This window comes from Passer montanus, unplaced genomic scaffold (genome assembly GCF_014805655.1).
Source record: "Passer montanus isolate IOZ18808 unplaced genomic scaffold, ASM1480565v1 scaffold11, whole genome shotgun sequence".
Lineage (NCBI taxonomy): Eukaryota > Metazoa > Chordata > Aves > Passeriformes > Passeridae > Passer > Passer montanus.
Window position 1 is genome coordinate 18,530,807 of NW_024357613.1, and position 26,871 is coordinate 18,557,677.

A 26,871-nucleotide genomic window follows, 5' to 3' on the forward strand; every position below is an offset into this window, starting at 1 on the left:
CTGGCCAGTGTCCAATCACTGTCCCCAGGCTGCAGGGGTTTGTTGTGGCCAAAGTGCAGAACCCAAGACCTGGTCTTGTTAAACTTCATATCCCCTGATTGGGCCCATTGGTCCAGCCTGTCCAGGTCCCTCTGCAGAGCTCTCCTACCCTCCAGCAGATGAATGCTCTCCTCTAGCTTGTTGTCATCTGCAAATTTGCTAATGGTTGACTAACTCCCCTCACCCAGTTCATTAATAAAGACATTAAACAGAACTGGGGACAACACAAATCCCTGGGGGACACCACTTGTGACTGGCTGCCAGCTGGATGCAGCACCATTCACCACCACTCTCTGGGCCCAGCCATCCAGCCAGTTTTAACCCAGCAAAGAGTGCTCCTGTCCAAGTTCTGGACTGCTGGCTTTTCCAAGAGAATGCTATGGGATATGGTGTTGAAGGCTTTCCTGAAGTCTAGGTAGACAATATCTGCAGCCTCATGTGGGTGGCAAAGTGGCTTAATACTCTCAAAGGAGGTGGTCTAAATGGAGAGCTGACAAACATTTATAGACAGTTGTCAAGCCCAGGCTAAGTTATGGCATATTCAAAAATACAATCAAAAACAGGCAGTGCCTTGCTTTGGGTTCAGTGCATGAGACTTTGGTATGTCAGAGTAATTTTCTAAGCAGGTCAAATCGTGTCTTGTGTACAGAAAACTCATTATATGACAGCATGTATGGTGACATTTTTAACACACTAGCATTTGTGTTAGTTCTATTCTCAGTAAGAAATGTAAAGCTGTGCTTGAAGGAGGGAGTGGTATTTCTGTGAACATCTAGAAAACTGCTCTTCAAACTTCTGGAAATATTGAAAAGACTTGTAGACATGGCCCTTAGGGACATGGTTTAGTGGTCGACTTGGCAGAGTTAGCTTATGGGTTGAACTGGATAATCTTAGAGGTCTTTTTCAACCTAAACAATCCTCTGAAGCTAGCAAGTGTTCAGATATCAGACTCTAGTAAAATTGTGTGTTAATTGCTGAGGGAGGAAAGATCCTTCCTGCTGAGCTCTGCACTAAGAGCAACATATCATCTGCAATAAACAAATTACAAGCTTATGGCTGATGTCTCTAAACTGCCTGGAGTAACTTCTGATCTTGGCCTTGATCCATAAGAATCATCAGGTAACAGAGAAAAAGTAGTGTCATTTTGTTTACCTTGCCTCAAATATGTTTCTTTTTGTTAGTGGAAAGCTTATGAACTTTGCATTGGAAAAATCTGGGTGTGCTGTTGATGTAGAAGCTGGCAAAACACTTTGAATTGCATAGAATTTATAATGAGGAATAATTTCCAACAAAATTTATGAATGTGAATGGGTGTCTAAGCAGTCTTGGAATGTAACTGAGTTCAGATGTTCACATAACTTTTGCTGCCTTTTTACTGCAGAATTTTAGTTTTAGTAAACCAGGTGCTTTCAACTCAATTTTATTCAAAATCAACTTGAAGATTACTGACTGCAAAGAAATTGTGGATGCTTTGCTTCTAAAACGACTAATGTTCAATTTCTAGAAATTTCTGTATTGCACAAAACGTTGATTTTGATCTAAAGTGGGAAGGTTAAGGTTTCTGGAAGCTATGTGGTTTACAAAAAATGAGGGCTGGTTTAATAAATCCTCAGTATACTGTGCTTGTATGAAATCTTAATATATGTCTGAGTGGTCATGAGACACTTAAGTACCACTGGAATGATGTGGGATGCTGGAATTGGCATGGCATGTTTGTTTTGTTCAAAAGAGGAAATGAATTGGATGCCTTAATAAGAGATGGGATGGCAAAGCCACTCATTTGTGCTACCTCATAGCTACAACAGAGAGCAGCCTTATCAGATGACAGTATATGGCAGAAAATTTGAGTATGTATATTTCCTTTTTTTTAAGGCTTATGGTATGTCAGCTTTGCCACTAAACTTGATTAAGGGAACTACCAGTGCATCTTATGAACGTTTGGAGAACACTGAAGATATTGAAGAAGTGGAACAACATTTACTGAGGATTAAATCAAAGGTAAGGTCTTCATTGTTCTCAATTTCTTAATGATTTTTTTTTCCTTGCTTAGTAGTTCACAGTCATGCTGTAGAGTCTGTTCCGGAAAGAATAGCAAGTCAGAAATTAATAGCTTGCAGTTATTTGAGTTACTTTGAAGCACATGTGGTCACTTGTGTAGCAGTGATTACATTCTTTATGTCAGTCCTGCAGCAGTAGTTACTTCTGTCTAGCTAATAAGTGTTAACAAATTAAACTCAAGCAAGTGTTAACACTTCTTGATGGAAGAGATGCTTTGTAGGTATTAACCTCATTTAGTCTTCTACCAGAAATAGCATCCAGTTTGATTTACTCAATGCAGTATAGTTAATGGTGGATACTTGCTACAAAGAGCTGTCATGATTTAGATTCATCAAACTTAATAATCTTTATTAATAAATAAGAGCTCCAGATATTCTTGCTTCCCAGTTAATGTACCTTGCTGTTATAAATAATTTCTTTATGCAAAGCATACACATGGAAAGTTGTTCTGAGTCCTAAATATCCTTAAGATGTGAACACCATTTGTACACCCATGATGGTTTTGCGGCTAATGGGAATGCTGTGCCACATATAAGCAAGACCCTTTTAACAATACGAGTGCAAGCCAAAGGAGGGTAAGATTTCTTTAAACAAAAATTGACAGGGGAAAATCTCCCACCTCTTTTTTCAACCCATTTCAGATAATGGCTTGACCAGTGTTCTTACAGCTTGATTGGGAAAAGTGACATCAAGGTGCCTCGCTTCCATCCTGGCTGTCCATCTGTGCTGTTGTGTGCTCTGTGATAGTAGACCTCAGAGATGTTGAAGCAGTTCCAACAGTCTTCCCCTGATACTTGGCTTACCTCTACAGTGTGGGCATCTTCAGTGTTCTAGATATTTTGTTGAATAGAGAAATCTAAAAAGTAGTCTGTTTAAATTATCGTGTTCTGGTTTTGCACAAAGTACTACAACAACAAAGGCATCTCTTACTGGAATCAGTATGAGAAAAATGAGAGCTGTGATGATTGAATCATTACTTGTTACAGGAGACCTTGTTGGATTATGAAAATTTGCATGCAACTGGTCTTATTGTTCAGTCTGGTGTAACTTTAGGTTCAAAAACTAGGAAGTTCTTAATTTATGTTTATATTGTAATATGACCTTTAGTGAAAACTAATTTTTCTTGGTTTATGGATTCTGGTCAGGATTCTGCCTCATTCTGTAGTGGAAATCTTAGTTCTTCAGTTATATGTGCATTAAGTTGTGAAGAAAGTATTATTGAGACTACTATACAGTAAAAACTAGAAGTATGAAGGTATGCTACTGAGATTCAATATGTAGTATGTTCTTGTACATCTGGTAGGTTTATTTCATTAGTCTTAAATAATTGAAGCTTGAACATGCAGATTGGGAGCTTGAACTGTTGTCAAAAAGTCCTTTTTAAGTCACAGAGGTGCTATACAGGGTATAGTACATGGGTTCCTATTAAAAGTACATTGTAATCTCCAATTTAAGTGTTATGTATGTTTATAATGTGTAGTCTTTTTGACAATTTTTTTAATCTTCAGTGGTAGATGTTATATTATTTGTAGGAATGAGCCTTTAAAATAAGAGGAAATTTAATAAGGAATTTCAAGATTTTAAAATATAGTTTTAGTACATTTTCTACTATAAAATCTTTTTTCCCAAGTATGAGTTTGTAATACACAAGCATCAATGTTAGAAACAATTTTGGTTCAGCTCCTGGTGCCCATCTTCTTGCTTTTGCATTTAGCAAATAACTGAGATGTGAGGATGTGCTACTCACTTTACAGCAGAGTGTAATGGTTCCTGTTCAGTGTAAAGGCTCCAAATTAAAATGCAGTCCTAAACATAAAAATCAAACAAATTATCTGATGCATTCACCTAATTCTTGGGGTGATGCTACCTCTTATCTGACCTATGTTTCTTGCTCAAGAAATATAACTGAGTATCAAGTGGAATGTTGGAAAGAAAATAAGTGCTGAGTTGGATATAGAGATGATTAAGTAATCATGGAATGGGAAGTGACCTGAAAATCACCATGTTCAACCCTCCACACAAAATATGGACATCTTTGAGGTTAGACCAGGTTATTTAGATCATGACTATGCTTTTTAACCATTTCTAGCCATGGAGACTATCCACCCTGTTAAAGTTTTTGGAAATTTTTGCTGTGGAAAATGGTTTCTGCCACCTAATAGGAATTCCTCTTGTTGCAGCTTGTGACTTTTGTACTTCATGCTCTTGATATTCCTACAAATTACACATGTATGAATTATATACTAGTAATTCTTTAGAGTTGTTGTAAATAATTTAAGTAGCTGTCAAGTATTTTCTTAATTTGGTGACTCTTGATCTTTTGCACTCTTTTGCAACCAGTGTAGAGATGGTCGTCCTCTGTCATCGAGGGATAGACGGACTTTGCAACAACTGGAGGAGAGGTTAAGGACACTTAGAAGGAGAGAGAGGCATCTGGAGTCTATTGAGAAAAGCTGGTGGACAAAAGCTTGTGAAGCTATTCGACCTCTAAAGGTAAAACTTCTCATTTTTGGTACTTAAATTGAAATAACTTCCAGCTTTTCCCCACTTAAATCACAGGTAAAGTTTATCAGTTACCACCCTGAATATCAACTGCACCTGTTTTCTTAATTTACTCCATTACTACCCAATGATAGCCCTATATTGAACTCTGAGCTGTTGAAAAACCTTCTACTTTCTCAGCTCTGATTAAGATTAAAAATGAACAAATCCTAGCTGATTTACTTTAGTGCTACTGCCACAGAAATTCTGAATATCTTACTTTTTTAATCAAGCATATGAAAATGGGAAGAGAAGGAAAAATTCTATAGCTGTCAGTTAGCTTAGGTTAATCTAAATTACATGTATCCAGCAGAAATGAGACACTTTGATAATATATGCATTTGGAACAAGCATCTTGCCAAGGAATTCCTTGATAAATAGTAAGCTGGCTGAGTAGAATGTAATGTTGTGATACTTACCCAATGAAAAAGGAGATGGCTACTGGGGCAAAGCTTTTATCTTGGCCTCTTTGATCTTAGGACTTTGATTTTCAGTAGCTACCTGGTTGTGAAGACTAGTACTTTATTAACAGTATTGCCATATAAAGTATTTCTTGCCAACTAGATGTAGGAAGAAATTTCAGCATTACTTTCAACTGTAGGCTGCTTTTGGGAAAGCTGGGGGTGGAGGGTGGATAAACAATTTCTTCTGTCATTGCTGCTGTTAATGCTGAGTGCTGAAGGCAATGGGCTGGAATTGCCACTGAGCAAAAGCTTTCAGTCTGCAATTCTTAGTGGAGTTATCTTGCAATGATACATTACAAATATAGTCTGAGCTCTTTTATTGAAAGGACAAATATCCCTAGCTATTCAAGTTAACAGTTTGGAGGCTTCCTTTTGATTTAAAAATACTTAATACAGCTTGGGTGTTAAGTATTAATCTTCTACAACTTTTCACATAAAGCTCAAATTTGAGAAATATGTTGGCCATATATTTTGTCTCTGGCACTTGTACATTTCATTGTGTTCTCATGGGAAAGCATACAATAACATTATTTACTCACAGCTTATCACCTGCAGTCTGGATGGTATTCCTGTGTCTCCTTGTTTTTGTGGTTTGAAAGCTTTATATTCGCTCAGTAACTGTGACGCTCACTGTGAGTTGATTCATGAATCACAGACTAAAGCAGAGTTGCAGGTGGTTAATTTTTCCTGACAGATTTTTCTTGGTTGTGCTATGAAGCATGTCAGAGATGTTGTTTACTTTGACTAGAGCTGTCCTGTGAAGGTGGTAATGTCTATTACTTAATTGCATGTTAACTCTTGCAGAGCTGTTTTAGTATTGTTTGAAGAGCCTTCAGGATGTCTTTGCAGATATATAACTTGTGAATTGTTCAGCTGGGCTTTAAGAAAGGTGAAAATCTATTTGATATCCATATGTAGTACTTCTGTTCAGTGTAGAAATATAGAAAGTATCTTGGAGCTTTGCTTACTGTTTTACAATGTTTTCACCTTCAGTGTCTTCAATTTTTGATATTACTGTTCAATTATGTGGCTGCTTCGCAGACTTCAAGAAAAATTCCATTTCCTGTGAAGCAATTACTAGATAGAGAATCCTTTTTTCTGCTTTGTATTTGGGATGGTCAGTTTATGTGAGTTGCGGGCTCTTATTGGGACTAACAGAACAGAATAACATGTTCAGGAATTGCACTTAATCTTCAAGGTCTTTTACAGTGTTAGCATAGTGTCTACATTCAAACTTCTGTTACCATATCATCTTGAGGACACTATAGTGTTGTCAAGTGTTCTTGCTTTAATTGGTTTATTACTGCTAAGTATCTATTAGCATGTCATTTGTTGTTAAAGGCAAAACTTTCTTCTCTAAGTAGAAAGCCTCAGTTGATTATTATTTTACTCAAAGCTAACTCAAAGATGAATCTGTTAGTTTTTCAATTCAGTCAAAAGATGCACATCTGAAGATCCCAGGGAACCGAGTCTTGGCCAACATGAGGTTGAGTAATGTTGAATTTGTCACATTTTGTAGAAAGTAATTAGACTTGGCCTTTTTTTATGGATTCTTACACTTTCATCTGATAGTCTCAGCAACAAGAGAAATGTTGTATACTATAGGAGTTTTTAAATATATTTTTTAGGGCAAAAAAACTCCAGAGCACATAGCTATGTGAACATGGCTGTGTGAACAAGACTATAGGATATGAAACATGGAAGTCTGCTCAAAAATAATAAATTGGCAGTATTGCACCTGTATTTTCATTGTGTACTTTGCAGCTATTGGGAGTAAACTGGAAATACCTACGGTAATATAAGGAAATCAAGTGCTCGGTTTTGAGATTTCTGTGAGCAGAGATGCCCACTCTTTCCAAGGCTCAACTCCTCTTGTCCTGACTGGAGTGGCACAGAGGGGAATAGGGAGCTGCCATCAGTCCATAAAACCTCTACTCTGCTGTTGCTTCCTCTTCACACTTTGTTTTTATTCCAGTATGAGTGGACTCCATGAACTGTAGTTCCTGTCAGAAGCACATGTGGGATCTCTGTAGGCTGCAGCTTCTTTTATCCTCTTGTTCTGATCTGGTGTTCTCCATGGGCGAAGTGTGGTTATTTGTTCCAGCATAGTCCTCTTAACAAGCTGGGGTAGAAATGTCTTGCTCCATTCTCTGAAGCAGCACCTCTTTTGCTGAGCTTGGTGTCTGTCTATAGGGTGAATATTAACAATTTTTGGAAGTACCAACTGTTTATGGTTTGTTTCTGCTCAGAGTAAATTATGTCTGAAATTCTGTGGTTATCTTAATAACAATTCAAAATTATCCACCAATGAAATAGCTTAGCTTGACTGGTCTGGGAGCAGGGATAGGAGGCAAACTCCTAACCTGAACATTTCTAAATGTTAGATGTCACTTCAGAAGACAGGCATATTCCAGAGGAGATACAAACACCTGTCTAGTGGCCATAGCTGGCAGAAGGTACTGAAGAATTATGAGATTCAGACTCTTGCCCTCTATTGGTTTTCAATATTTATTTCCCATACTGCTAATACATAGTAGGAGTTTGCTGTGGAGAGGCAAAATCTTAGTACATTTAATTATGTGGAAATGCAAAACTTAATACTTACCTTGATATTGATCTCTAAATCTATATCTAATAAGATCTACATAATTTGAGTTGTTCTGTAAGTGATGTTCTAATACTGTATTAGAGTTTGCAGATGGAAGTTTATCTTCAGAATTGAATGAACAATAATAGCATTGTATCTCTGATACAGAGTTTTTAATGAGCAGGTGTAATAAAGTTCTTAACCTTTTCATGATGGTTGTGTGCCAAGTTTTGAGGCGATTAAAACTGTGAAACTCCCTCATTCACATGGAAGACCGTGCATTGTGTACCTGTGTATAGAATTTTGGAATAACTCTGTCTTGGTCTCAGGTCTAACAGTCTGAAAATGTTGTTTTGGGAAGTTCAGTGACTTACCTGATTGTAGTCCATGACTAGGATTTCTAGGAAAATAGTGATACTATTGGAACTGTAACTAAACGAGTTTCCTACCTAGGCTCTCTTCTGTGTATCATCCCCTAAACTCCCCAGGGAAAAGATTGTGAGGGAGAAAACCTGTCAGAAGGAGGGAGAGTCGTTTCCTGAACTAGCTGATAATCCAAGAAACGTAGGTGTTGTTCTGGTTGAGACAGCTTGGAGAATCAGTTCCTGGCTTGAGTGCTGTATTTCTTATGTCAACTGCAAACACTTTCAGTTAAATTGTTTTAAATCTTTACCTGTAGATTGTGTGGGGAGTGTTCTTCATCATTGTGGCATTGCTCTTCACTGTGTCTCTGTTCCTGTCAAAGTAAGTGCATTTCAGCATTTTCCTTGACTATTTAAATACCTAGTTTCTGCTCTAATAGAAAAATTTGGTTGGGTTGCCTCAGCCCCCTTCTTTTTGGTGTTACATTTCTGTCAGTAGAGATGAACTTCTCATTATAATAGTATATATTGAAATGGAGCAAAATGTATCAAAACAAACTGATGAAAGAACATGTTTCAGGTGGGAAACAGTTCTGAATTGAGACAGAAATTAAGTATATATATTCAGGAAGTTTTAATTCAGATTACGGAAGTATTCTGCTTGCTTGAATGAGTCTTATTGCAGGTACTTCTTGGTTAGCAAGTGCTTAAAACACTTGTTAGCTGCTGGTTAATAGGTGCTTAAAATCTTCCACTAAATTACATGTTTAATCCATTTTGAACTGCATTACATTGAAATGGTTTCATAGTGTCAAAAGCAACATAGCCAGCTGCAAATCTGGTAGATTTCAATGTGGATTGACACTAACCAAAGGTCTCAAATATTGGCATTTTTGATCTGTCAGACTGGGAAAATACGCTTTATGACCCAAACTGGGGAAAAGCAAAAATGCTGAGGAGATGCAGAAATCAATATATCTTTCACAGAACAAGTGCAGTGAGTGTGGTAAAGCAAAGCATGTGTCTGTATAGATGTTAGACAGCTGTCACTCTCTGGAATTAGTTCAGTTTGTTTTTTCTTTTGGGTTGCCCTTTCAAAACTAAAGACAAAGCTCTGGGAGAACCACAGTACTTACCCATATTTTCTAATTTCTGCAGTTTGGACAAAGCTCTGCATTCGGCAGGCTTTGACTCGGGATTTATAATTCTGGGAACTAATCTGACCAATCCATTGAATATGTTGTTACCAGTTCTTCAAAGAGTAAGTAAAGAAGTGGTGATATACATATGTAAGGATGCTCTTCCATTTCCTTTTAAACTTCTCCCCAAGTAATTAATTAAAACAACGTTGTCTAAATGTGTGTTCAGTAAAAGCAAGGCAGCTTCCTTACTGACTTCTAGTTCTTAGTTGCTGACATGAAAATCTTGGGTGAATGGAATCTGGTTTGGGCAAGGAAGGTGGTGCTTGAAACTGATTTTGATGTGATGAGAATACAGTGGCAAATGAGAAGGATAGCAGTTGTAGTTAGTATGCACAGAATAAAAGCAACTTTGTCCCATGATCTGCATACATTCTAGTTGGTGTACTGGATAGCTTAGGACTTTTTAGTGAAGTAAATGCATCTTCTCACTTTTTAATATATTGCACATTGAAAAATATGCAACATTGGCTGTATTATAGTAAGGCATTAGTCTTGGAAGCAAACCCAACATAAAAACATGCATCAGGTAACATTAGTAGAGTTGGAAGGACCAAAGTACACATACAAATTTGAGTTTGTCATGAGTAAACTGAGAAAAAGAACAACTTCAAAATTAAGCAACCCTTTATTCCCCCTCCAGCTGAGATATTTCTATATTCTTGGTGTAATGGGTCAGCACAATGCATTGCTTCCCCGTGGCTTTTAAAAGTGTTGAACATCTAAGCTTGTAGTTCACTGAGAAGAGTAGTGTTCAGCAGCAATATTATCTCAAGCTTTTATTAATGTAAATATAGGTTTTGTATGCAAAGATGATCAGAAAAATAGTCACAAATATGCACTCCTAAAATAATTGTTGCCACTGTGGACTTGTTATTCTGTGGGTGTATTTAAAATAATTATTTCTTGGTCTAAAAATATGTAACACTTCAAAATTAAGGCATGTCTTAAATTGATAAAAATGCTTAATGCTTTTCCAAACTAATTGTCTAAGCTCTATTAGCAGCAACCTATGTTAGTTGTATTTGGAGTCAGCCATGTAAAACTGTAAAATAGGACTCTGACTACTTCAAATACAAGCTATAGACGTAGAAGCTACTTACTTTTTAGTGGGAGAAGAGCTTTTCTTCTTGTCTTTTTAACTGCTTGTGTTCTTGTTTTAGGTTTTTCCACTTGATTATATTCTTATCACAACCATTGTTATGTACTTTATCTTCACTTCAATGGCAGGCATTCGAAATATGGGAATATGGTTCTTCTGGACAAGGGTGAATATAACTTAATAGTTTAGTTTCTAATACTCAGGTATTTAAAAAATATGTGCTCTTGAATATATTTAAGATTTTTGTATTGCTTCATAAATATGGGATGTTGCCAGTAGCATTGTCTGTATGCCTAATGAGTGTCAAAAGCCTATTGTACCATTTGCACTGCTTTTGGAAGGTGTTTCATTTTATCAAGTTATCAGACTTTTGGGCCATTAATACAGATAGAACTTAATTTGGTTAAATATCTGTGCTTTGAAATTTAGGTAAATACACCTGAAAACCTGCTTTGAACCACTGGAATTAAGTTGCCAGAAGATAATTTTAGCAACCTCCCACTTCTGGCAGTAGAATTAAAACTTACTTGAAGTAAAGAGGTTTTTGAATGTCTTCAGGGGAAAAAAAAAGAGCTATTTCATTGTATTAATACTTGTTTTTCTACTTTTAGCTTTATAAAATCAGACGAGGAAAAACTCGACCTCAAGCACTCTTATTTCTCTGTATGATACTTCTGTTGATAGTTCTTCATACAAGTTACATGATTTACAGTCTTGCCCCACAGTATGTAATGTATGGAAGCCAGAAATACCTGGTTCAGGTGAGATGCTTTTTTGTTTAAATTTTGTTTTCTGTATTAAAAATGTACTGTTTTCAGAAACTTTGAAAGTCAGACGCATTTGCAGTTTTCAGAGATTTTGGTAGGCAGTTTTTTAAATACTAGTAGGGCCCTTGGTAATACACAAGCCAGAACCTGACTGTGCTATGTATTACACAACTTAATTTCTCAAGAAATGAAGACTTAGTCATCTCAAGACTTTGTGTGAAACTGAGGTTTGTTTTACTCCTTCTGATAAGACAGTTGTTAGCTTCCACTAGATTTTGTACTGGTCTGCTTAGGTTGCTGAGTGACTGCAGGGAGGATTATTTTGAATGTGTAGGGCTGTGTACAGAATGAAATCAATCCTGTTCCACAGCTGATTGTTTTTACTATGACAAAGATAACTTGGTACAGTAGAAAATAAGAAGTTGAGGGGAGCTAAGTGTATGCAGATTAATGACATTTTAGGCACTTTGGACTGTCCACCTTCATGAAACTCCATGCTGTTCTTGTGCTGTAAAATGTTCTACAGAATTAAGCAATTAAAATTTAATCTCTGCTTTTGTTATTGCACTTTTGTGTATTTCAAGGTTTTGAAAAGTCTTTCAACTACTGTACCTGAAGAATTGAATTACATCTTAGTTTGAGTGGCAGCCTGCATATTTTTTGGCAAGTTCAAAGTTATATATCAGAAGCATCTTGAGAGGTTTCATGGATGGCTGTTTATTAAGGTCTGGTATCTTACAGGGGTAGACTTCATCAGATCTGATCTTGCAAATGTAGACAACTAACCAGGTTGTGAACTGGTTGCTTATTCAGGTGCAGTGAAGTCAAGATGCCTTGGTGTGCTGTTTGATGTTTATGTCACAAAGACAAAACAATTGAGCTGGAGTGGTCAAAAGAAAGGATTTAAATGAGATTGAAGTGATTGGATGCTGCTTTGAGCTTTTGGAATATCTCTGTAATTCTCTGGGAGGATGTTCCTGTGGTAGGAGGACACACCTGCTTTACAAAGGAAACCCCTGCTGACTTCCTTCAGCTGCAACAAATTAGTACAAATTTGTAACTTATTAATATCAGTTATCTTAGTTTGAACTAAGATATAAGAACTAAGATACTAAGATATAAGAACTAATTCTGTATCAGTGGATACAGAATTCTTGGGGCAAAAGGATTAGGAGGAGAAATTGAAATTAAAGTAGTGTTAAATAGGCTAGAAGATAGGAACTTGCTCAACTTAAATGTGTTGGTGTGGTAAGATTGTCACTGAAGGAAGTGGAGGTCTCAGCAAATGCTACTTTACTGCTGTCTTTACATTTGAATTATTTGGTAGTGGGCAATTGGTCATCATGATACCAATCCAAGCACAGTAATAGAATCACTGTAGGGAATGTGAATATTTGTTTAGGAAGTGTAATGCATTTTATTAGGTTTCATGCTAAATATACCTAACACAAAATAAACATGCTTAGGTGTGCATTGGCTCAACTTGTCAGAATTAGGGTAGTGGTAGCATGAAACTACAATGCAAGTCAGTTTAGGTGTGTTTACATAGAACTTTGTGATAATGTTTGTAGATGGCATGGAAGGTTTGAACAGAAAAATAATAAAGGCTGTAACTAGCAGTTTGTTTTGCTTTGACTAAAATAAAATGTGTGTATATTAAGGGAGGCAGAAGGATTGAGACTTAAACACTTGCATGTTAGCATCTGTAACTAGCAGTTTGTTTTGCTTTATGACTAAAATAAAATGTGTATATATTAAGGGAGGCAGAAGGATTGAGACTTAAACACTTGCATGTTAGCAATTTATGAGAAGAAGTATCTGAAGAAAAATACATAATTTCTGAGAAAAAAGGGTCAAGAGAATAGAGCACAGCAGTAGAAAGGCTCTTGTCATTCTTGCAGCTATTGCAATATAATCCTGGTCAGCACTGCAAGAAGGATTAGCTGGAATGGTTGAGTAGAGCTGTAACTTTCTGTTTAAAGGATTACAAAATGTTCTGGTCAAGATAGGCATCCTGAGACTTCAGGTTATGTCTCATTTCAAAGAGCTGTGTTTCAAGTGCATAATCTAATTTGAGTAGAAACTGGTTTTATTGTTAAAATAACACGAGACAAAGAATATGCTGGTAAATTACATCTGGGCTTCTCTGGCATACCAAATAGATAAAAGGTTTTCTGAAAACATCCCTTCCAGGAGCATTTCAGAATGTATTAGAAACATCTTCTGTGTCTGACTACCTTGGAAACTGGATGTTAAATTGTGATATTTTGAAATGAGGCGAGAGGGAAGCAAGTTATTTATCTGTGGAGGTAGTAATGAAGACGTTCTTAAGAGTTATTGAATTGGTTATTATGGATTTAGGAGTGTCCAGGAACATAATCAGGAGCAGGGCAAGTGAACTAGGCACAGCAAGCTTCCTGATGATAATGAAGAACCCTATGCACCAGCTTACTTTGACAGTCCAGGTTTTCATTGTGCTGTCACACTGCTGTTGATTTCATCCTTTAGAATAACACCACTGGTAACCAACAGTGTGTAAGAACCAAGCAATAAATGAGCATTATTCCAACAAAGCTTAATGGATGGATGGGCTGATAAATGTGTATAACAGTCTGGTGGCTCATAGGCTGTGTAAAAGGAGCATTTCCCCCCTCTGATTTGCTCTACAGTAACTCCAAATCTAGTAATGTGTCCAAATAAATTGTTATCACAATCTGTGGTAATGCATGGGATAGATTGGGTTCCTGTTTGAATCTTGGACTGTTTCCTTTGGAGAATGTTACTCTTAGCAAGAGCTTTTAATTTGGAAGTGCTGGTAACTTTTCCTTTTAACTGAATATATATGCGAAAGTGGAGCTTTTGTAAGGCAATTAATATTAACTAGACCTGGGCTACTTGCTTTATTAACTCTGAGCACTGGTGTGTTCAAAGCATGTGACCCCAATTCATCAAAAGTGTCTTCAGCTGTGGTGTCTGTCGGAAACTTTTGACAATTTCTTCTGCATGTTGTGCCCATACCAACTGAATCCTTCTGTACAAATTTGTTCAACTTTCATAGCTCTTCAGACACCAAGGATAGCTTAGTTTTGCTTCTTGCAGCAATTTGTCTTAACTGTTAATCAGCAATGACTCTTTGTGAAAGGTTATAAAAAGAATTGTATCAACATCTAGGTTACCTTAGCTTTCTAGCAAAGGTATAACTTTGCCCATATTTGAGGTATAATTCCTATTTCTGTTCAGTAAGGCCAACGGTTATTTTGCCTTTGTCTGAAAGAAAGACCACTGCTTGCTGATATTTGTCCCCAGTGGACCTTTAAGACTTGATTGATCCAGACAGGAATTAAAAAGCCAGTACTTGCCATAAGCAACACGGATATTTTCCCTGGCTTGGGACCAGAACAGCAATGATCACTTTGGTTCTTCAGTCATCACATAGATAATTTGGAGGAGTTAAATTGCAGGACCCAGAGTGTCTCTATTGTCAGCAGCAGGAATCCAGAAGTATCATCCCTTGGATGGCTAAGTGTGGAAACAGATCTTTTCAAGTTCTTGGTCCTTAACATAAGCAGAAACTAATCATGTAGGTGTAACAGGTTGTATCCTAACCCTTTATATAATAGCTTGCTATTTTCAGAAGTGTCCAAAATGTGTCAGCTCCTGAAGCACACATACTGAGTTACTGTCCGTAGTTTTGTCTCATGCTTGGCCTTGATGCATCCTGCTTTCAGCCTTGGAGTAGATGGGGTAACAGAACACTGAAGTTTTACTTTGGCAGTATTTGTACTAAAAATGTCTGAAATTATAGAAATGTTCATGGAAAACAGTGATGTAAGACCTGAAAAAAAGCATAGTTGTTGTCAAACAAAGCCCATAGGTCTGGATATTGTTGTATCTAAAGTTCAGTTAATATGGTAAAGTGAGTGAAGGTAAGGAAGACAAAACTTTGGAATAGCTATGTTGTGATTGTTTTGTGCTTTTGGTGTGCCCCATGGAATTTTACACGGTATGATACTGTTCTTTTGAAACAAGTGTTTGCTGTGACTTGGGGCATTTAAGAAGGTCCGTTTGGGTTTTCAATAGTTTACTTAAGAATAATTTTTCTTCTTCCACTCTGGCAGTTCAAGTATGTTGCATGCTACCATCTGGCTTTTAGACCAGAAGTAAACTGTATTCATTATCATTATCAATTCTAAGAACTCTGTGGTGACTTCATCGCCAAAGTTGATTTTCAAATTAATTTTCTGCACAGTTAAAAGGTTTCACTTCAGAGCTCAAGTATATTTTTCACAAGTCTTCAAAAAGAACACAAGCTATTGTTTTGTTAATGAAATCATACATAGAAATGTTGTTTTACTGCTCACAGCTTACTTTGCTTTCAAAAATAATGCTTTTAAATAGTCGATGAGATAATGCTGTTCAAAAATAATACTTTTAAATAGCCTATGAGATTTAAGAATTTTTTTAAATTAACTGGAAAATATATTTGGTTTCTGCATTATCATTGTCTATGGAAGACCACTTCTGGTAGACTAATGTACTAATTTTCTGTATTTATAATGCAGAGTAATAAGACTATTGATGGTCAGCCAGGGAATGTGACACTTGTGTCAAAAGACTGTGATGCAGATGCACCTGAAGGTAAGATAAATTTATTCCTTGTATTTCCAATATGATAGGTGCATGCTCAGCTGTAACAAGCAGCTTAATCTCTGTCTTCATAGCTTCCATTTGCCTAAAATGAAGCTTTGATGTATAGTTAAGTTAAAGATGCTTTATTCATTTGAAGGAATGACTATTTTTAGTAGAAACCATGAGTTACAAAGCATTCCAGTTAACTTTAAAATCTCACATTTGCTTTAATGTGCGTGTAGAAGATCTTAAAAATAAACCCCAGCTGGTGAATAGCTTAGCATTGGCTGGAAGTGCACTTCACAGTTTATCATACATGCGGACAAGTATTCTATTTGGTCTCTCAAGGTACTCAGGAAAATGAAGGTCTGAGCTTCTTGGTGGAGCTTGAGATTCTCAGTGGAAACTTACAGATAAGAGAATTACATAATTTTTAATGAGATGTAAATGGGGCTCTTCCATGAGCAACAATACCAGTAGAACTAGAAATCTTAGACTATTTTTCTTTAATTAGAGTTATGCTGGAGATTATAGGGAATGATACATTTTCTCAGCTGTATTAATAAATGCCCCCTTTTTGACTGTTACTTGAGCAGAAGATGTATTATGGTTATTCTGGAGTTAAGTAGTGACTAGCAAGCAGATGGAGAATGCTGGAATGCTCCTTGACTTTCCATCTATGCAGGTCTTAGTGTTGATATTTTTCTTTGTGAGAAAGACTAGTAATGTTTTATTTAGTGCTTACTCCTCTATGCAACTTAAGTAAGGCTATGAATGACTTTCAGCCTGGTTTTATTAAAACAAACAAGCTAATTGAAATCATGCTGGTTTTATTTTTTGCAGTATTCCTTTATACTTCCTTTGCCTCTGCATATATACAGTTTTTTCACTTTTTGAAGTGCAGAAGCCATTGCAATACTGATACTACTCTTTAAGGTCACAATCATATTGATTGCTAACACTTATCTCAGCATAAGAGTTATAGCCTTCAGAATGGTCCAGATTGTTTTGAACCCAAGCCTTCAATTATTTTTACTCTGGCCAACTTTCAGCTCCTCTGTATGAACAGCATCTGTATTGTGTCCATTTCTATCCTTATGAAAATGCTTTACAGTGTTAGTTAATTCCCAGAAAAGATAAATAGTTGTCCTGTGTTCTCCTCTTATCAGTATTCTGTAACAGCCGATTTTTTGACTGCCTCTTGAAGTTCTTAGTAGCCACTCAGTTTTTCTCTACTTTTGTTATTGGAAAATATGAATCTTAATTTATTCTTGTACTAGTAGAGGTGACTGGACCATTAGTTCTTTGTTCCTAGTCTGTCAAGCCAGGTCTCTTCTGCAGGGCAGTCCCCTTGTATTTATGCTTATCTTCAAATTTAGTATATGTGTTAGTCTTGTTCCTGGTGGTTCATATAATTTCCCAAGGGTGATTTTCCACCCTCCCCCCCCACCAGTTTTTTCCCCATACTTCAAATCATTAATCCATTTTTTGATGGCTCTTTTTAGACTTAATGCAGTTTCAAGTTTTTAGATATTTTGATAAATATAGTTGTTCAATTGATGTTTAAGCTGTCCTGTTTTTGTGACTAAAAATAGAAACTCAGGCAAAATTTAGAAGAGCAAATGTGTTGCCTTTCAAAATGAGATCACTTTTGTCCAAATTGTACAATTGTTTCTTGTTAGCAGCTTCTTGACTAGGCCAGTATCTGCTGAAAGCAGAATATACTCACAGGCATTGATAAGCATGTTAGTCTTGATCTTTGTGAGAAAAATTAAAATAGTCTGATTTACTCAGACTTTGCTAAATTATAGAAACTGTGAACTGTGATTGGATTTAAATAAACTTACTCAATTCCACCCATACTTCAGTTTTTTTGAATACTTCTAATACTTTACATAATTTTCTTTCTTAGTTTACTTTGATCAATGGAAACAATATGCTGATGCTTAAAACTAGTGTTCTGATGTACTGAACAGAAGTTGGTCTGTGTACCTTGTATTTATGCTTATCTTCAAATTTAGTATATGTGTTAGTCTTGTTCCTGGTGGTTCATATCATTTCCCAAGGGTGATTTTCCCCCCCCCCCCCCAGTTTTTTCCCCATGCTTCAAATCATTAATCCATTTTTTGATGGCTCTTTTTAGACTTAATGCAGTTTCAAGTATTTAGATATTTTGATAAATATAGTTGTTCAATTGATGTTTAAGCTGTCCTGTTTTTGTGACTAAAAATAGAAACTCAGGCAAAATTTAGAAGAGCAAATGTGTTGCCTTTCAAAATGAGATCACTTTTGTCCAAATTGTACAATTGTTTCTTGTTAGCAGCTTCTTGACTAGGCCAGTATCTGCTGAAAGCAGAATATACTCACAGGCATTGATAAGCATGTTAGTCTTGATCTTTGTGAGAGAAATTAAAATAGTCTGATTTACTCAGACTTTGCTAAATTATAGAAACTGTGAACTGTGATTGGATTTAAATAAACTTACTCAATTCCACCCATACTTCAGTTTTTTTGAATACTTCTAATACTTTACATAATTTTCTTTCTTAGTTTACTTTGATCAATGGAAACAATATGCTGATGCTTTTTTAGATATTTTGATAAATATAGTTGTTCAATTGATGTTTAAGCTGTCCTGTTTTTGTGACTAAAAATAGAAACTCTGGCAAAATTTAGAAGAGCAAATGAGATCACTTTTGTCCAAATTGTACAATTGTTTCTTGTTAGCAGCTTCTTGACTAGGCCAGTATCTGCTGAAAGCAGAATATACTCACAGGCATTGATAAGCATGTTAGTCTTGATCTTTGTGAGAAAAATTAAAATAGTCTGATTTACTCAGACTTTGCTAAATTATAGAAACTGTGAACTGTGATTGGATTTAAATAAACTTACTCAATTCCACCCATACTTCAGTTTTTTTGAATACTTCTAATACTTTACATAATTTTCTTTCTTAGTTTACTTTGATCAATGGAAACAATATGCTGATGCTTAAAACTAGTGTTCTGATGTACTGAACAGAAGTTGGTCTGTGTAAATGATAGCTTTGGGTCATCATCATCATGTTGTTACAGTGACTATCTCTGAGTCATGGTCTCCTTTCTTAATAGAAAAGAGGTGAAGATGTTGATATGCTGTCCCGTGCTGAGCTAGTACAAGTAGAAAATTGATGGATATTTCCTAAATATCAATGTGATCAAAAGGCTTAAGTGGAGTTGTGTTAACTGGCCATTCATGTGTTTCTATAACTGAAAGAAATGTTTATTTTGTAACAATCAACTTCAAAAAAAAAAAGTTGCATCAGTGAAAACACTTCAATGACTGTTTAATCCAGTCAATTTTAGAAACTGGAGATGTAATCCTTACCTTGGAATACTTGGCATTTTTAATAGCTGGTAACAAAACTAATGAAAAGTAGATGCTACTCTTTTCTGTGATCAGACAGAGAATTTTGACAAGTCAGATTTATTTCAGAGGTAGAAACTAAACTTCTGAATACAGTTTCTTTTGTTTTTAAGGATATTATACATGGGCAAAAATAAATGCAAATAACTTTAATATAAAGAAAGGTTGGTCAAGCATTTGCAGTTTGACTTGCCTTCTTTGGTACTAGGGTTTTGTGTAAGCCAGTGAGCTGTAACTAAATGCAAACATTGATTTGTTTCCTCAATTAATTTTGTTCCACTTAAACTGATTTAATTCTAACAGGTGTTTTTCCTTAAACATAAAGCAAGCAGTGTCTGATAGATAAGCATATAGCAATCTGCTGTCTTATTGAATGCTCAGATGTTGGAGATATGATTGCTACTTATTGTTACAAAATAAATTATTTTTTTTCTTTCTGAGATGGTAGAAGAGACCTGATCAAATTGTAACAGCTAATATTTTAGTCTGTATTGGGCAGTGTTTCCTGTAGATTTGTTTCAAACTAATGTTTGGTTTGGTCCAAAGGACAATTTCACCTCCTGGAGAAACAAAAGACTGTTAAAATGCCATCTTACAGAAAACATTCTTGAGAGTATTTCTAGTTGTATATGTTTTAGCATTATCTGCTTTCATTCAGCAAAGCTTGTCTCTATTTACTCCTGATATGCAGAGATAAGAATCTGTTTTATACTCAGATAAGGCCCATAATAATGAAACTATATGAAACACAATTGAAGACAAAATAATAGAGCTGGGTACATCTTTTATGTTGAAGTACCTTTTTTTTAGTTAATCATCTTGCACAAAAGGTTTGTGTTCTGGTTAACTTAAAATAACTATATGAAACACAATTGAAGACAAAAAATAATAGAGCTGGGTACATCTTTTAAGTCGAAGTACCTTTTTTTTTAGTTAATCATCTTGCACAAAAGGTTTGTGTTCTGGTTAACTTAAAAGGCTCTTTAAGTGTCTTTTGGGGGCAGCAAGTTATTTTTGTTATAAAGTTATATTTGTTATAGGCAAAACAAGCCTAAGTTTTTAGTGTTCAATACAGCTGGGCAAAAATATAATTTCATTATTTTCAAGGCTAATGACAGCTGAAATGTTGGGTCCACAATTCAGTTGAGTATAAGGTAAGGCAAAGAAGTTCAATTATTTAAGACTCTTGCAGCAGGATTGTGTTGAAAACTTGGTATAGGTTTAGCTTAACAGGTTAATGGGATTTAATGTAAATGAGCAATGACTCCGCTGTGAGCCTGAACTATGAGATCTGACAAACACTATCTGCCTCTTTCTAGATGAAAAAATCTAGTTTTTAGGCATCACTCACTTTAAGTTCATAACTTGCTCTGAATCCCTCTTGGATCCTCTTCCTTCATTGAGGAAATGAGCCTTGCCCAAGGCCTTTTACATGCTGGGTATAGTCTATCTGCTAGGCCTTTTTCATAGACCTGTGGTGATTTGCAGTTACATGTGAAGTGAGGGGAAAAAAAATCTCATTTCTAAGGCTTTGAAATGACTTAATCTGTGTCATCTTTTAATACACTTATTAGGTAGAAGTGAAAGTGTTTAGGACCTCAGGCTTTATTTTTGCCTGAATAAAGACTAGATGTAGACATTACTCAAGCTGGAAAAGAGGACCAAATACAAATGCCAAAACAGGAACATATTCTGTTTCTCTTCTTGAGAAATGCAGACCTTGCAAAGGGAAACCACAAGCAAGTTGCTCAGAACCCTCAATATCAGTAATTTTGTATGAAGAGTTATATGACTGTAGGTTATCACTTCCAAACTGTTGTTCTAAATCAATTGGAAAAGTTACAGAATGCTTTACATAAAGTAAGGATTTTAGTGAGTACTTCCCATTTTCCTGGTGCTTTGTGAATGACCTCACTGGTACTTTACCCTGAATCTGTACTTACACCTAACACTTTCAAAGTCCTCTGTAACCATAAGAACTCCATCTGCATAAGCACAGTGGTGCATGTCTGAGCACAGAAAGGCCTGTTTGGCACCTGTAAACAATATGAACAGCTAAGACTGCTGTAAATATCTTTTTGCAGTACATTGTTAACTGGCGCGCAGGTCTAGATATGTCAATTCCCACAATTATTTTTCCTAAAGGAGGAGGTTTTGATAAGAATGAAAATAATAGGCTATACTGTCTGCTGCTTCCTTTGTAGAATTTTACATCTGTGTTCATCCCTAGAGTATTGCCTTTGATGTTTATCACTGGCTATATCTTTAAAGTAATTGTTTGCCTCTAGTTACTTTAAAATAAGGTTTTGAAGGGAGTGTCAGAAAATGCCTCTTAAAGAACTTCAAATTTAAGGTGGCAATTCAAAGTTGTGAAGTAACAATTACTTGTTCTTCACACCTTTGAATTGCCACCTTAAACCCATGTGTTTTGCTTGTCACCTTAAACCCATGTGAATTGCTTGTCTTTAAACCCATGTGACTAGTGCTTGTAATTAACCTGAATTGTGTACAATGTTTCAAGGGATCTCTACTGTCAACAAAAGCACTGAAAATACTTTTTCCATCAGCAGGCTGATCCAATGTTTTATTGCTTCCCTGTAGAAACGGAGCATTATCTTTTTGGAATTAAAGTGGCTTCAGATTTAGCTTTTGGCTAATGCTGTACCTTTTCACTTTATACATGGACTTGTAGCATTAGTATTTTCCTCACTTGAGGGTACTTAATAAACATTAAAATCAAGTCATCCTTTAAACTTATGAAAAATGAGATTAACAGGTTTAGCTCTTCAAATCTCCTTAAATGTTTTTCACCTAGTCTATTAATACATGCAAATCTTGGCACCCTCGCAGATTCTCTGTAACCAAAGTGAAATAGAAACCTTACAGCTGGGTGAAATTATGTATTAAAATGCCATAACTGTGCTAGCAGGAACTCCAAATCTAAAATGGCCACAAAAGGACTGGCAGGCTCTCTGAATGTGTAGGGGGAAGTAGTGAAAACTCTTGCTGTGTTTAGCTAAAGTTTGTGCTTGGTTGTAAGATCCAGAGCCTTCTTTCTACAGTTGGCCCTTCATTCATACATAAATGCAAATCCTGTTCATACATGTTGCTTCATTTAAATTTCACTGTTGGGGAAAAAATTACCTTCTTTCTACAGCTAAGCCCTTCATTCATACATAAATGCAAATCCTGTTCATACATGTTGCTTCATTTAAATTTCACTGTTGGGGAAAAAATTGTGACACCCAGATCACTCAATAGGACATAATTTTTATTATTTAGAATTAAGAAAGATAATTAAGAATTAAGAACTGTTTTCTTCTTTAGGCACAGAATCTTGGAGGATCCTACTGGGAGCCTCCTTATGCTATAAAGCCCTGCTAGCTGATGGGACTTGAAAATTCTCGAGCCATTTAACGTAAACATTCATAATGTGTAATTATCATCAAGAAATTTTGTGATGCTGCAGTTGTGTTCATGTCCTGTAAAATAACTGCAAAAAGCTATTGGTTATCCAGACTTGTAACTTTTGTTACAAAATCAGATCTATTTGTTATAAAATCAGACTGATTCACATTGATTGCATCACTTTTCTGTGTGTCTTGTTTTATATCAGGTTGTGTTTGATTTGCAGATAGACCATGAGAAGTATCATACACAATTTGCCTGTAACTTGAAGCACCAAAAAACCACAAAGTTTACTTTCTAAATAATTTGTTTCAAATAGCTTTTTCAGGCTCCTCATTAGTCCCTGGTTTCCAGGTTTCTGGCTCCTCCTTAGCCTGCTAAATACTTTCCTTTGTCAGGATTTGATTCCAAACCTACTGAGCAGCTTCTGTTGAGTAAGGTACCTTTTTGGACTAGACTTTATCTGGCTATACTTTTGGTCTCTACAGGTCTAATTTAGCTGCCATCTCACTACCACTTCCAGCTAAGCAAAAAAACCTGCACTAAAGTCAGACACTGGGATGAAACAGCAGGCAGCTTTTTTTGCTTGTATGTTAGACATAGATTTTAGAAGATTTTTAGATAGCTGCAAACTGTTGTTTAGCATCTAAGTGATTTCTGTTGTGCTCTGTAGTACTTCAAAGTGCTGTCAGCTTGAAGTGTTGGAAGCTTAGTGATTCACATCTCTAAGTGGGGAGTTATTGTAGCTACATACAACCAGTTGGGAAATGTTTTCAGATCCCTGGTATATGTGAGTAGTATGTGTTCCACTATGCTTTTCAGTCTGATAAGGGATCAAAGGTGTAATTTTATTGCAAAGTTAACCTTGAAGCGAGTGGTTCTGAAGCTGTTTAATACTGGCATTATTGTGCAAGCTGAATGAGCGATGAATTGAAATTTAAACAGTTTCTGGGAGAAGTTAGCTGAGACAACTGGTATGGGATGCCACAACCCAGAAGTTATAAAAGCTTTGTTTAGGTGATTAATTTTAGCTTGTGAAACCAGAGTAGTAGCAGCAGTGGAGGGGCTGGATTGTCAAATACAAAGACAGGCTCAGCTGAATGAGGTGACTATTAATTCTGTGTGTATGCATATATATATATATATGTGTATGTGTGTCTGTATATATCACACCAGAGACGAATATGGAATAAGTGGGGATATGCTCCAATACTATATTAAAAGAACACTTGTAGAAACTAATGATTAAGGAGCAATTAAGAGCATAGTCATTTTTTGCTGTTTAGCCAACAAGAAAAGAAGAAAAATCCTGTGTTTGTGGCTGGGACAGCTGTTGCCTGCATTCCATGAATCTGTTTCCAGAGAAATGTGGAAGTGATAGGTGAAATGCAGTCTTTACCATAAACTTCTATGGACTTTGGAAGCACTGGAGTGACCTGAACACTAGGAAATATTGATTAAGATGTTAGGATGTGAGATGATATGTACAAAATGGAGAAAATTTTAATATACCTGTTAATATCCTCCTGTAGAGACTCCTGAAGCATGCTTTGTCTCAACAATTTGATCTCTGATACAAAGCCATACCTACAACCTTCGTACAGCAGCTCCTTTTTGCAATGATTTGCAAAAAGCTTGATTTATTGACAAGGCTTTGATTTTTTTGGCAGCAAGGCTGTATGAAATAAGTATTCTTAGTTTCCTGAAGCTATGCCTGCAATACTTCTAGGGTCTGAAATTTTGCAGTGCTTAGGTGTTCAAAAACAGTAAGGATGCAGCTTTTCCTTTGGAAGTAGTTTTGAGTGTATTTTAAGTAAAACTAAGTTCTGTGTGAATCTGGGGACATAGACTTCATCTGTCTTTGGATAACATTCTCACTTTGGGGTTTTCCATCCAAAAATACCATTGTTATTTAGATTTGTGTTGTCGCAATGTCTACGTTCATGTAATGATTTTGAGCGCGCACAGGACCTAAGAGGCAATCTGGTCCAGCCCCCCAGCAAAGAGCAAGTAGAGCAGGTTGCTCACATCCATTCAACTTTGAATTTCTGAGGGACAGCCTGCTTCAATGTTTACCTATGCTGATTGCCTCCTACTATTTAACAAGAGTATGTCTTGCTGCAGCTCTGTCATCTGTTGTCTTGTTATGCAGGTCTAGGAGGAATCTCATTTAATATTTAAGGTCCCCACTAGATAGCAGAGGCAGCAGTAAGACACACCTGCAAACACCTTTACTTCAAGGTGAAAACACATCTTCATTGTCTGCTGTGTGCTCTAAGCTGTTGCAGTGGTCCTCCACTAGATTTGCTTCAATAAGTAAATGCTGCTTTTGTACTGGGCAGCCCAAAATGGCACCATTGCAGATGGCAGTTTGTCACAGTGGAAGAACTGATCAGTTTCGTGGACTTTTGCTGCATTCCAGACAGTGAAGCCTGATACTCAGTTACATTTCTGAGTTATAGATAAATAAGTGTAGCCACATGTTCTGTTTGTTTACTGGGAGGTGAGGTCGCTTTCTGCACAGTTGCATTTTATCTGGCCAGCCCTCAGCCTGCACTACTGCATGGTGTCATATTGTTCCAGGTGCACGGCTTCAACTTTGACAACTGCTTCAAGGGGCTTGAAAAACAACCCTTTGCTAAATCTGACCATCCAGTGTGTTGGACCTCTGCTATTTATTTCTCCCCAGTTTGATCTGTGGATTTACAGAGGGCATAATGTGTTTCACTGTCTAGTTGATTAATAAAGAGGTAAAACAAGTGGTACAGCATTGACTTTCAAATAATGCCAATGTTTATAAATTATACTGTTCACAACAACTTGTAACTCTTCCCTAAGAAACTATTTCCTTTTACATGCTTTTGTGAAAGCTCACTGTGTTTTGAGATGCATAAAAGACAGACTTCATCAGTAAGTTTTCATAATTTGAGTTTTCAGTGCAAAAAAATCATGTTTTAAGCTTTAGTATCTGGCTTTGAACAGAATTATCATTGTACTTCATCATAAACTACCTAATTCACTTCCTGAAAGAAGCCTTAATTTGAAAATAGTACATTAAGTGTAACTGTTTCTTACCATAGTGAAAAACTTTATCAGTGAACTCAAAAAATAGTTGACTCTTCTGGTAGTGATGACTATTCATACTTGTAATTCTTTATTTTAAAAATTGCTTTGTCTTGAATCCTGGCTATTTAGCTTTGTTCCTTGGTCAGCACTACATATGTACATAGAATGTGTTGTGTTTTTTAAATGGTGGCTTTTTTAATTGGAGGCTTGGTAGCTTTCCATGTGGACTTTTGTTCCACATTATCAAGATACATGTAATATTCACATTGCTCATTCTGGGTAGAAGTAGCTAGCTTAATTCAGGCTTTTCATTATAACTTACTCTAAATTGAGTCATATGAGGAATCAGTTGATGAAAAATGTCATGTCAGCCTATTAAGTAACATTTGTTCAGAAACAATAGCTAAAATTTAGTTATCTGCTCTTGTAATGTTGCACAGAAATATTCTCGCAAGGTCAAACTATTCCAAAATATTTATCATAATCTGTTTAATCCAATTACTATGAAGTGCCATCTCAGTCTTTTAGTTGTTTTTTAATTCAAGTAACCAGCTGGAGAGCTGCAGATGGTATTGACAGTATTATCTACAATTCTTAACTATCTTCACATCACCGGCATTTCTTTCTTAGATGGCTGCAATAAGCAAACTATGTAACTATATAAGTAGTTATACTCAGAGCTTTAGAAGGCAGGAAATCTTTACTTCAACTGCACCTGGGGAATATTTTCCAACCTGGGGTCTGAACTGAGGGACAAACAGGCAGTTTCTGGGTTTTCCTTACTTTCTCTGGTGTTCAGCATGTTTGCACACCAACTCCTACTCTGTAATGGGCTTTAGGTGGGGTTTGAGGCAAAGTAAGCATAGTATAAAAAACCAAGATGACCAAGCAGGAACTGATATTTTACTTTAGCATGAACTCAGTGCATGCCCTTCCTTGCATTTGAGAGATGAATGAACTGGCTTGCATGTCCAGCTGACCATCCTCTAGCATGACCCCTTAAATGCCACAGGTTCAATGTCCTATACAAGCCTTTATGCTCTCTATCTGCATGTTGGAAATTACTTGGAAATATGATTCTTAATTTTAAAATCTCCCAGTTAGAAATTAAGGAAATACACCCACATCAGAGAATCCTACTTCAGTATTCTTGTTGTTAGAGGAGTAAGGTTTAACCAGTACAGTCAGGTCTTGTGTACAGATAAGGCTTCTGTTATCTGGATGCAAAAGGCCCAGTACATGTT

At 36.3% G+C, this 26,871-nt stretch overlaps 1 protein-coding gene across 3 annotated transcripts in view; it reads left to right on the forward strand.

The window, feature by feature from the left end:
- LMBRD1 (LMBR1 domain containing 1) overlaps positions 1 to 26,871 on the forward strand; it is a 67,552-nt gene that overhangs the window by 37,954 nt on the left and 2,727 nt on the right. For all 3 annotated transcript variants that reach the window (XM_039727609.1, XM_039727618.1, XM_039727627.1), the window contains exons 8-14: positions 1,912 to 2,037; positions 4,438 to 4,590; positions 8,369 to 8,433; positions 9,210 to 9,312; positions 10,414 to 10,518; positions 10,964 to 11,113; positions 15,682 to 15,757. In XM_039727609.1, the coding sequence (XP_039583543.1) occupies positions 1,912 to 2,037; positions 4,438 to 4,590; positions 8,369 to 8,433; positions 9,210 to 9,312; positions 10,414 to 10,518; positions 10,964 to 11,113; positions 15,682 to 15,757 (778 nt within the window). The remainder of the gene's footprint in view (positions 1 to 1,911; positions 2,038 to 4,437; positions 4,591 to 8,368; positions 8,434 to 9,209; positions 9,313 to 10,413; positions 10,519 to 10,963; positions 11,114 to 15,681; positions 15,758 to 26,871) is intronic.